The sequence below is a fragment of the Dinoponera quadriceps genome, unplaced genomic scaffold, assembly GCF_001313825.1.
Source record: "Dinoponera quadriceps isolate SergipeBrazil2010 unplaced genomic scaffold, ASM131382v1 scaffold1395, whole genome shotgun sequence".
Taxonomy (NCBI): domain Eukaryota; kingdom Metazoa; phylum Arthropoda; class Insecta; order Hymenoptera; family Formicidae; genus Dinoponera; species Dinoponera quadriceps.
In genome coordinates this window covers 111787-125041 of record NW_014556488.1, presented here as the reverse complement: position 1 = coordinate 125041, position 13255 = coordinate 111787, and the positions used below count along the sequence as shown (strand labels likewise).

Below are 13255 nucleotides of genomic sequence, written 5' to 3'. Positions count from 1 at the left end.
GAGGAGAAGAATAAAAAACAAATAGAAATAGAGATAGAAAAAGTTACGAAAAAATGTAGAAACCAAAAGAAAACGAGAGGGCCAAAAGAGGCTGAAAATGGAAGCAAGAAGAAAAAAACAAAAAATGAAAGGAAAAGGATAGAATCCAATCTAAACAAAAAACCCAGCTACTTTGTGAAAGATAATATTTCAGAAGATGTGAAAACATAAAAAAACAGAAGAGAAAAAGAGAGGGAGAATCTGAAAGGAGTTGAAAGGAAGTGGAAGAAAAGATCAGGTAACAAGAGTGATTTGGAGAATATGAAGTATAGTGAGAGCGGTTGTAAATTATTGAGCGCTGACGAGTCGCAGCGGCATTGTACATATTTTTCAGAGCAGACAGATTTATCGTGTGAGAGGCGGAGGAAGGGAAGGGGGGAAGCGAAATAGAGAGAGTATGCATGTGAGAAAGAAAGAACGATAGTGTGAAATTGCGAGAGAGAGAGAGAGAGAGAGAGAGAGAGAGAGACAAATTGGAAAATGAAGATTGCAAAAACGCTAAATGAAAAAAATTACGGAGAGATTTTTTGTTTCTTTACAAGTTTGGTACTCAATTTTCGCAAAAAAAAAAAACATGTAAAAACCATTTTAAGACTCGACCACTTAAACGTGCACGTTTTCAGTTTAGTGTTTTGCACTAACGCTAAAAATTTATTTTAAGAATTTTAATTGTTTAATCAAACTCCTGAAATTTCGTCGTTCTAAATTACATGTATCTTTCAACTAATTCCGCGATAAATCTGTGGTTTAATGTTTCTAAAAATTAACAAAAAATTTAATAATATTCAGGGATTTGCTTTACGAAATTAGTTGAAACTGATTAGTCGAAGCTAAGTTTGTAAAGTAGAATTTCTGAAAAATAAAAATTTCCAGTTTTATCAGAAGTTGAACTATCTTTGGAAATATTATGCGAAATTAGTTGAAAGATTCAGAATTATTTATGATACAGTCCGCGGAGTTTAGAACGACAAAATTTTATTTATTAAAAATTATTTGTTATATATACATATATATATATCTCGGATGAATTATAATAAAATTATTCTGCAAATTTATCAGCAAAATTGTTTATTCTATATTTGAAATTCAGAAATTATACGCATTATATGAAATTAACTGTAATATGTTGAGGTAGTTATAAAAAATACGAAATTATTTTTATAGTATAAAATTATCTTTGGAATGAGAGAAATTACTTAAGAAAATTACAAACATTATTTCGGTAAAGTATAAAATTACTTCCGAAATTAAAGCGCGAGTTTCGAACGTTTGTTTAAATAAACAAGCTCCAAACTAAAATAAATTCATTAAATAAATAAATCCCGCGCCGTCGTTATCTTTTGGTACGAGAGAGAAAAAATATATAAATTTGCGAAAAATCGACGTGTATAATATATGAATGAAACGAAATAGAAGATGCGAAAGAAAGTAGGACGATGAAGGAAGGATGGCAGGAAAGAGAAAAAGACTTTTCTTGTGTCGCAAGAATGATAAAAGAGGAATAGCTAACTTCTCGATAAATAAACTTCAATTAATTAACAGACTATAACGCTGATTCATACATAGACGAATAAACGGACGCAGACACACACACACACACACACACACATACATATGCGTTTAAAAAAACAATGTACACGTACATATATATTAAGTTATTATTCTGTAATTAAGTAAACGAAACAAAGTATAAAAGGCAAAAAGTTAAACTGATAAACTATATTATGATAAGTATGACGTCTCTATATAGGTAAATATATATGGACGCCATGACATACACACACTCGTGCGCTTGTGTGTATGTATACATATGCAGGGTGTCCCTTATCTCTAACATATAAATATAAAAAATAACAAACAGAAAATTAATTACATAAGAAGCCATTAGTGACTTTTGATTATAGATAAACTTGTTAATAACAAATAATTCAAACTTTCTTGTCAACGAAAAAAGAACAGAAAAAGAAAGGAAGAATATAAAAAATAGAAATAACTTCTATGCGGGTGATTTGCCTCATCTTGTGTTACTGATCATATAAAGGTAATAATTTAAGGAGAACAAATTCTCTTAGAATTTTTGGCACTTAAATTGAATTGAATATTTGTTTAATGCGGCTTGTATTATAAAAAGGGAAAATAAGAATGTCAAGTGTAATGTTGGAATAATTATTAAACAAAAAATATATTGTGAAGAAATTCTTAATTTAATTAATAATATATAATTGAAGAAAACTATCGAGATTCGAGGGAAAATTACAAAAAAGACAAGAATAAGGGACACCCTGATGATATATACATTCGAAAAGTACAAATTTCGAAAATCCCTCGTAGGTTCTCGGAATGTTTTGTTACATCCCTTTTACGTGGCGTGTTTCTTTTTTACGGGAACGATCTTCGACTATTCTCTAAACTATTCTCTTGTTCGCGGATGATGTAAAGCGAGCAAAGCATCCAGAGTGAAAAGGATCAAGATCGGTATCATTTCGCTAAATTTGTAACTAATGCTTTCAAGTTGCACAAATGTATTTGAATTTTTAGGTGAAAATCAATGTGACATTTCTATCGATATTTGTTCAATACACGGAAAAATCTGTGTTTATATTTTACGACTATGGAATACAATTAGTTTTGTATTTTAACGTGCGTTAACGCAAACTTTAACAAAGATTTTATACACACTTTTCGTAGAAATGTAAAGAGATCTTTAAATTTGGTGATTTTAAAATAAAACTCAACATGATTTTCGTATCAATTTGAAATTAAGCTTAACAAAATTACCAATCTCGATCCTTATTTTGAAGAAAAATATGATGTTAAAAGAAATGTGGTTCTTAACGAAAATTGAAGGAGCTCACGACTTGAGAGACAAAAAGCAGAAGAAAGAACGAAATATTTCTCTCGTAAGATCGGATTCGGATGAGACACGTTAATGGATAGACTGACTACTAAATGCAACTGGTGATCTCTGAAGACGGATGTTACATTGTGGGCCAGAATTGGCATGACTGGATGAGCGAGCGAACACATGTCGAAAAAATATTCCCTCCCTGAATATTGAGTGCACACGCATACACATTTCGATGAAAAAACGAAGAAACAGCCAACGGAAGAGAGACAGGTGTGAAGGGATGATAGAGAGTAGAACGGGGAAGGGCTGGCTGAAAGATCTCGAGATCAAAGAGCAGAGTCAAATCCCGCCGATAAAGCGACCAAGCCAAGCGAAATAATTTCAGTGAGGCACGCCGCGCAAGTTTTAATACTGAATATATCGATTGTTGTATCAACAATCGTCTATATATAGCGCTAAATCGCAATCATATTGGTTGTTGCACGAATCTATTATCGCGGCGAACACCACAATTATTAGAAATGGCGGGGTTTGGCGGCGACTAATGTGATATGCGATCCCGCGCCTGTCTTTCGACGAAAAATCGGCATTTTCATGTTTTTCCTTCCCCTTTGTGTTGAAAGAACTTTATAAACTTCCAAGTGCAGAAATTGGATATGAAGATATATTTGTGGAAGTATCGTTATTTATTTCGTAATTTTCCTGAGATAATTCTTGGAATATTATTTGGTTTCATAGCTATTTCTAAATTATACGAGAGGGAATTTAAATAAATTATAACGATTATATATCAAATTTTCCTAATCTAAACATTTCTTAAATTAAAACAAAATTTTTTAATTAGAATTTGTAATTGAAGATTTAACATTGAATGTTTATTATTTTAACATGTACAGAATATATACAGATTTAAAAGAAGGATGCACACGAGATATAATAGAAAATTGAATAATTATTTTAATTGCGTTAATATAATCGGAATTGATGGTTTAAAACTAGTAAACGAAAAGAAATAGATAACGTTGGCTGTCGTTTGTCTTGTCACCGATTATCAAACGAAACATTAAAGAAACTCGAAACAGAAGTGATGTCGTTGGTCTTCGTATACTAGGCGATGAAGAGAAAAACGACCGAAATACGCAAGAAACGAGGGAACCAACAAAAACTATTACCAAAAACCAAAAAAAAAAGGAAAATGATATAATAACAACAAAAGTAAACGAGACCTCTGCGTAGAGTTTTAACAAAGAAACCTAATTAGTTAATTAAAGTCGCGGAATATTGTTGACAAATTTTTTTCCCGCGAAATGCACAATACGGGTTCAGCGAGAAAAGATTACGTTTATTGGAAATTTAAATATTACGAATATTACGTGCGTGTGTATATATATATACACATGCAAATATTGTTATAAGCGGAAATCATTTGGCTGTTAAATTAAACACGTCTTAATTTTTCCTTTTTTTCGATGATTCGACAAAAATATAAATCGAAAGGCAACAATATCTTTCCAAGCTATAACAATTACGACGACGATTGAGATTGTTAACAAGGTAAATTCTAATATGGCTTATGGAAAAGAGTATTGATTTATTTTTATTGGGTAGCTCTACTGATTCAAGGATGAACATACCTTGAAGATCGCGGAATCTTTATAACGTATGTCAAAGTGGTACAAAAGATTAAATTAAACTAAATATTTATCGTACTTTCAAAATTATATTTGAAATATATCCAACAGTTTCAATGTAATTTTTTATTACTTGAAAAGTTTGCAATTTGTCTAGTCTCTGCAGGAAGTAATCGGTAACATTTGTATCGCGATCACTTGCAGACACCTAATATCACTCATTGAATCTGATTTTGAATCAAATATTTGATTTATTATAAGACTTTTTTTACTAAATTAATTACTACATATTTGATATATTAAATAATTAACTGGTGATAGAGGAGAAAAGGGGTGAAAGAGAAAGAAGAGAAGAAAGGTGAAATAATGGAAAAGAGAGAGACGAACGATGCGAAAAAATTATGTTAAGTATAAGAATCGAGAGAATTGGAATGAAGGAAAAAGAAAGGAGAAGTAATGAAGCAAAAGATCTACAAAAAAAGAAAAAGAAGAAGAAGCAAAAAAGAAGATATTAAAAAGTAAAGAAAGAATGATAGAGGAATGATATAGAGGGACAAATGAACGGAGAAGGATGGAGGACAGGACGAGAAAGGAGTGTAAAACAAAGAGAACAGAGGGAAGATGATTCGGGGAGCATCACAACGTAGCAATATAAAATGATCCAGTATCGAAGTTCTACGTCGAAACTTCGTATTAAAGCTGACAAAACGTACGATGAAAATCGAAAAAATACGTTAAAAATCTAGTCACTAGATTAAAATCCAGTTATATTGATTAAAATTATAATTGCGTAATATGATGTTGCTTTAAATGCTCATTTAAATATCTAAATAATCAGAGAGCGACCAATAAAAACGTAAAAATCCAAAATTTGTCGTCTCTTAAAGTTGTATAAAAAGAAAAGAAAACAACAGAAAACTTTTGACAAACAGCGATTTCCGCGGTACCCAAGTTTTGCATTAGCAATCTTTACACTTGTTTCTTTTTCTAGTATCAAGAATAGTTACAAGTTTAAAGAGAATTCAAAAAATTCGTAATGAAGCAATCCTAAAATTCAGATCGGTAAATATTAGAATTGAAAAGTCGAAAATCTCTTTAAATATTTATTTAAATATTAAGAAACTTATATAAATTATCACTCGAAGATCAATAAAGACGCAAGAATCCAAGATGTATAATTGGTTGAGGTTTTGAAGAACCAGCCAGTCAATCAAAAAATAACCAATAACATCTTTGCAATAGTAATATTCGCAGCTCCCAGTTTTTTCACCAACGGACGATATTTTTTTTTATATATAAACACGAAAATGTTAACGTCGAGGAAGATACCTCGTGCAAAATACAGCTTATACAGAGCTTTTCAAGTGACGTGTGCTGGAAATGAAGAAAAGTAGAGGAGGAAGAGGCCGAGAATAAATACAAATAGTAATGAAAACAAAAAATGGGTGTTATTTTTAGATGTCTATTAGATTATCAGGAGTCAGAAAAAAAGTTAAAAGATAAAAAAATGCTTAAACAAAAAAAAGGAATAAGAAATAGGAAAACTTACTATTAATACACTACTGCTATTACTACTACTATTATACTATAACTATTACTACTATCGCTGCTACTACTACAACTACTACTACACTACTACTACAGTACTCGTAATAAGGATTTAAAGGTCGTAGGTAACTTAGGTGACGTGATTTTTAGGGCGCAGGATGCGAATTGGATTTTAATATAATTTCAATTAATTCGAAATAGATTTCGATGAAATGTCATCGATTAAATTCGTATTTGTAATCTCAAATAATGCAAGTTCGAATTTAATTTGAAATTATTTCCAGCATATTGAATTCGAATTGAATCTCGATAAATTTCGAATTAAACTTTAATCTATAATTTTGACGAAAGACGCGAATTAAATTCGAAATTAATATCGACTAATAGGATTTCGAATTAAATTTGAATTGAATTTCAGAGATGTACGAAAACGGGATTTGAATTTAATTTCGATCAATCCAAGTTCGAATCAAATTCGGATTTAATTTGGACAATACGCGCACGAGTTGAGTTTCAATTTAATTTAGATTAAACCAACGTCGAATTAAATTTGTATTCCGACAAATATATGAATTTAATTCCGATCAAAATCCACGATATATATTCTCGATTTTGAATAAAATTTAAATTTAATTTGTACGAAAAACATTACTTTCGAGAAAACTGTTCCTCTTTTCACACTGCACAGGTTGAAATCCAATTAATATTTGCAATGATTTACGCGATTGATTATATTTTTAAATTCGCCTTCTTTTAATATAAAAATAAAAACACTTAAAAATTCTTACCGCCACATCTTTGATAAGCACGAGAGAATACGAGTGGGTAAATACTTACAAGTGCTAGAGTATATAAACAAAAATATTTATTGTTTATATTCACAGATCTTAATCTACTTTTCTCCAATTTCAAATGGGCTACTTAAGGATTTTTTATCGCTATACTATATATAATAGCTATCAGAATTGCTCAAGTCTTGTGCAGACGCGGCCAAGAGGAACAACTCGAAAACCATCCGGAAAACAATCGGAATTTTTTTCTTTATCGTTCGGCGTTTTGTCGCTTTCATTGTTTAGATGATCACTGTTCGAAGAAAGGAAGGCGGCAGGAAAAGGGAGATATGTGCTGAAGAAATGAGCGCTACAAAGTTTTTTCTGAAAGGGGTGAGAGGGGGGGGGGGAAGAGGGAGGGTAAGCGAGGGAGAGAATTGCGAACTTCGCGTGGCGATACTCCTTCAGATGAAAAGTGCGGTCCTTTTCTCGGTCGTTGTTGAACCACGCGAATCCTGCACGAGAACATGAGACTCCTTCTCACCTTCTTCTCTCCTTCGCCGTTTCTCATCCTCTCCGCGAATTATGATGACACGTTGAAATCAAGATTCCGAGAGAATAACTCTCGACCGGCACGGCAGAGAATAAAAATACAAACGAAGAAAGAAAGATCATAAAGAAATAATGAATAAAATAATTGAATATGAAAGAAAAACCAAGGGATCAGGAATAAAGAGATAGAGACGTAAAAAGGAAAAAAAAAAGAGAAGATTAGAAGATATAGGGGAACGATTGATAATAATAGAAGATGATAAACGAGGAGAAAAGTGATAATAATGATGAAGAATGTTCTCGTTAGGCGAGATACTGGGGGTCGTTGCGAAATCCCGTCGACTTTTGCGTCTGTAACTCCCGGCTTCAAGGATCCAGAAGTCTTCGGGTATTGATGATCGAAGAATTCGAAATCTCTAACAAGAAAGAATATTTCAGAAGCAAATAAATATAGAAGAGATTTATCGTGTTCGTACAAAAAAAAAAGAGAAAAAAATAATAACCTCGCCTTACATTTGCAAAATTTTGATTTCATCAAGGATTATACAGTATTCTTTCGTTGAGGATTAAAGAACCCAGAGACTTTAGGATCTATCAGTCTGAAAGTTCGATAAACTTGGATCCGAAGGTTTCATAATATAACAATTGAAAAAATCAAGGGCCCAAGTATAGAGAAAGTCCAGAAAAATGCAAGGTATCCAATGTATCAAAGGATCCTCAAGGATCCAAAAGCTCTATGGATCTATACCAGAAAAATAAGGACGTCTCAAGGCTCAGAGATCCTGGAAAAAGTCTAGCTCAAAGGATCGAAAAGATCTTCAAGGTCTTACGGGGACAAAGTTGAAATTGAAAGATAGAGATGTCTCATATGACACAGTGATTCAAGGACTAATCTAAAAAGGAATCGAGGATCCAAGAGTATAGATTTAAAGTAAGAAAACGAGGTGGACTCAGGAATCTATAGAGATTAGCCTGGAAAGATCAAGAATCTAAGGATAGGGGTTTAGAGTAGGAAGATAGAGCGATTTCAGGATTTGAAGATTTAGAAATTAGTTTCAAAAGAGCAGAGATCACAGGATCCCAGAGTCGTGAATTTAGAGTAGGAAAACGACGATTTTCAGGACTCAGGGATTCAGAGATTAATACAAGAAATTAATAACCCAAGGCTATGGATTTGGAGGATGTAAGCTGGGATAATCTCAGAGAAATCGAGAATCCAAGGATCTCAAGGTTACGCACAAAAGTCGTCGGGTGATTATTGTTAATAAATGCGGCGCGAACAGAAGAAGAAAATAAATAATAGCGTCGAAAGGTCAAATCATTTTAATAAGTAAACTAGCAACAAGGTAAGAGCGAAAACAGCAGCAAAAAATGTAAAAAAAGAGACAAACTGTAATGGGTGTGATGAAGCGGAGTAACCGTGATTTGGACTAATATACTCGTTGATTATTTTCCTTAGCTCAGATTAATGACAATTTAACAGCGCCAAATGATATTGTACCTAGAGACCCTGTAGTCACGATCTAGACTAAGTCTTGGACAGAGATTTTAGCAAATCGTGTAATCAAACTGTTCGAACCGTTTGATTATCTGAAAATTTCAAGCACTAATGCGAACACTAATGGATTATAGATCGAATATAATGTATTCCGGCATGGTCTACAGTGTAACGTGGAATTTCAGATTGAACTACGGAAGTAGAACAGTTAGCAAGACGTCAAAGATGTCCGGACTCTGACTGAAGGGTCTCTAATTGTATCGAGTGCTTGTACAACTCAAAGATTTTAAGTTTCGAATATCAAAGTACGTTCTTGTCGGTTGTTCGAAATAGGGTGAAGTGAACTTAGATCAATATTTCATTTGTCGTACAAGTTTGTTGAACGTATCTCATCGACTGTTAAATAAAGAATTTCTGAAATTCTGAAAAGAGTCATTACGTTCAATAAAGTTATCGTATGATAAGTGAGATATCAACTTTTAGAAGATGTGTAGAAACATTCCCACATAAAATAGAATCCCTTCAATTGTAAATACAATGGGTTCACGTAGCCGCGTTATCCTTCTGATTCGTTTTGATCCAGCTAATCTAATTTTATCTAACCAACCATAAAAGATATTCTGGAATATTCGTATGATACATTTCACCCTATGTCAGCCAATCGAGATGTGAAGAAAAAGAGAGAAGGAAAAAAATAAGTAAGATGGAAATAAATAAATGAATGTAATATTATGATGTAATGTTTAAAACAATGCTCGGATATTATACCTACTGTTCTGCTCTTATCACTCGTGTTTAGTAATGCATAAACATATGTGAATTCACACTTGGAAAAAGTTCGAAACAGTAAGCGTGATGTCAAAAAATTACTTCCAATGTTTAACTAATCACGAGCGCTGGTTTAAACAAATACGAATGTGTGGACGGGGACGACTTTAATAAACGCGGCTAAAACTTGTCTTGAGTGAGAATTTCGAAGAGAAACGAAAGGACGGTTAAATCAAGTCAAATCAAGCGAAAGAAAATAAGATTATCGAGCGGGACATCACGGATGGTTACAAGTGGACGGGGTGAAAATGATGATGTTAGGAGATAAAACAAGTCCTTTAATCCTAAATTGCTAGCCATTAACCGAATCATTATCCATGCTTCTTGAGAAAACATCGGCCTGGAAAAGGCTAATGGTTAGTAATTCAGTGTTAAATATTAAAAGAACGATGTTCGCCTTATCGCGATCACTATTTCGGAGTCGGCGTGAAATTGCCGACGGGAATGTTGAAAAAAATGTTATCGGCATCTTAACAAAGCGATCGCAGTCAATTGTGTGAGTTGCGAACGATGATTCCGAAATGACGAAAATTCGATCGGTGTGGTTCGATTGTGAGAAATTGGGGAAGCATTTCTGTCAATTCGTCGACATTGTCGCGGATATTTGGTGATCGATAGATGGTGGTGTACGCTTGGATCAAAATAACACGTGGGGAAAGATTTATCGATCCTTGCGATTTATTACTGGTTATACTGATTAGTTGATTGCTGTCATTGAGCAAGACGAAACGACAGTTAGAAAGAGAAAGAAGGGCAACCACCACTTATTATATATTATTGTACATATTTACTTGTAACTGCTATTCGTATCGCAGAGGTTTCTGTTCTCTAAAGATCATTTCCTCGATGATTCAGCGGGAAGAAACGGAAAAAAATGTGAATAAAGTTAGATTTGTGTATTATTTAACCGATACCTCCTGTTGTTTCAACCTTTCAAAGAAGCCACCATTGTATTGGCTCATCTATTTAAACGCAAAATTCCCAACATGTCCCTATTAAGTTAAAAAGTTATAATGGATTGTATAAAATGTTAGAGGAATATAATTAGGATTACTTTGTGATACTTTCGTAGTCATCTAATATCTAAGTCTCTCGGATTCAGTATCGAGTCGTCCCGCTTGAAGTTCGTTTGTGGTTGTCTTATTATGATCTCGATTTCAAATGAAAATGGTGGCAGCTCGTAGCGGAAAACTTTGGAACTAAATACAAGGGGTCTTTTAGTAAAGATTCGGACCAATTTTGCTAAAACCCTTTTGGCTACAAGCTTTTTGTTCATACCGCTAGATGGGACCAGGGAATCTATTAACCGATTTTTACAAAAATTCTTACGTTTATTGAATTGACATTTCTAGAACAATTGAAACTTTTTCTCTTTCGTAACATCATTTCACATATGAGACACTGGTTTGATATCCAAAATATTTAAAGCATTTTCCAGGACAACTCGCAGCGCATGCAACATGTATAATCTTGCGAACATCTTTGGAGCGAGGGGGGCACTTCCTTTCTGGAATTCATAATAAAAGGTAAAAACGATAACAACTAATAAGCATAATAAATATGTAAAAAAATAAAAAGAGTAAAGATAAATCAATTTTATTCAGAATAATACTATAAACCATCAGGAAATAGATACTGTTGTCTCTTACTGTCAAAATTTTTATTTTCCGATAATATGAGCTGAATTTCTGGCACAGTCGTGACAAAAACAAGCATATTACTTGCGGATGAATCTGAAAATTTGGCTCGCACTTTAAGCAGTTTTGTAGCATTTGGGTATATCCAAATATAAAATTATATACAAGTTCCCATTCTTCCTAAAAACAGATAAAATGCTGCAGTAAGTCATATTTTAATACAACCTTCCAGGTTTTGAGTATATAACATTGTTATTTTCGACAGTTTAGAAAAGTTTTCAACCTCATGATGCAACTGCGAAAAATCCACATCATCGATATTCGGTAGAGGAGGAAAAATTTTACATAAGACCTTCAAATCGTATGTTGCTACAATCTTTGATATCCTGGCAGTGTTGTACAACACAAATAATGCACCTAAGACATTTATGTAATGTCTAATCATCAATACAAAGACAACTTTTATTATCATATTGATATCACTATCAATAAGAAAGATTAAACAGAAAGAAATATTATTCATGACTTAATTCGACAGATAAGTAACTTTTAAATGCGTATTATTAAGAATATAATGATTCACTGATAAAATACCTCTTGTATTTGTGATGTATCTATCAGACTTAAAAATATCAGACTCTATAACGATTGATCTACTGGGCTTTACAGACATTAACTCAAAGGTCATAATAGCATAAGCCATATTGCGCAGGATGAAATATTTCTCTATATCACTTTCGTCCTCTTTACAATAACAAAACATATTTTGATAATTATTATTCACATAATCCATTCTATCTTTTATGCATTGTTCCCATGTGAGGTGTATTTCCTTCGTGTTAGACTCTAAATTCTTCACGACGCCGCAAACATATTTTTCATATCCTTTCTCAATCAATCCTTCGGATCTCGTTGTAAATATATATTTGCCAACACAATCTTCATCAGATACCCTGAATTTCATGATTGATTTCATCAAATCACATTGGATATACAAGCATAAGCATCTTTAAATGTTCATGTAATTAGACTGTTCAAGAAAATTTTTTGGACAAAAATTCAAATCTAACTCAGTGCTACCTGTATCCATGTAGATCCAATACTTTCACTGTAATATTTCTCAATAGACTTAGTCTCTGAGTAGTGAGATCAGATTGGGTATCAGGCTGATATTTTAAATGAAATATTTTATTATTCGCGGTAATTCTTCCGAACGTATTACTGCACTTAACAGCTGCTTTAATGACATTTGGAATAACGTCCATACGATTCAGATACAGACAGACCTTTTCCTTCTGCAATGAGCATTTTTGTATCCGTATATACCAGTCGCTACTCTTAGATATTAACTGTTCAAAAACCTGTTAAAATTCGAGAAATCTTCAGTCCCATATTTAATTTTTTATTGGAACAGTAATCATGTTTAAAATTAGGTTACGTAAGGTTAGGTTGAAATGTTTATTTACCTCCTCGGATACATCTGTGTCCGTATTATCTCTTCTTGAATCATGTGCGTGTATAAAGTGTCGCAAAATTGTGGTGCAATTTCTATCGCAAAAAACAAAACTTCTCCACGCGTTAAAACTATTAATAAAATGTAATTCTCCGTTTATCGCTAAATTTTCGGTGTTTATTTTAATAACTGAGGAATTCTCGCATGCATTGCCAGTTAGATGATGCACAATCTTGTCGATTAGCGGTCTACCGCAGAAATCTGTCCGATTTTCCATTGATAATTGTTAATTGATAAATAACGTTCGTTACTCTTTCTGACAAGACATTAACAAGCGTTGACCGATAACAGACTTGTTTTCTATTTTTACACTGGGACTGCACCAATCCTAAAGCCGGGTCTACAAGGTAAGCCTCGAGCTGTAAAAGATTGACCAATCAAAATCGATTAT

At 33.0% G+C, this 13255-nt stretch overlaps 1 protein-coding gene across 1 annotated transcript; it reads right to left on the bottom strand.

The window, feature by feature from the left end:
* Positions 1-62: 62 nt before the first annotated feature.
* LOC106747597 lies at positions 63-13194 on the bottom strand. The gene is made up of 6 exons (XM_014625262.1): positions 12818-13194; positions 12432-12712; positions 11946-12304; positions 11635-11768; positions 11364-11531; positions 63-11221 (listed from the first exon to the last, which is right to left on the bottom strand). Exons 1-6 carry the CDS (start codon positions 13079-13081, stop codon positions 11102-11104), a joined length of 1326 nt encoding a protein of 441 aa, XP_014480748.1. The 5' UTR covers positions 13082-13194; the 3' UTR covers positions 63-11101.
* Positions 13195-13255: the final 61 nt, after the last annotated feature.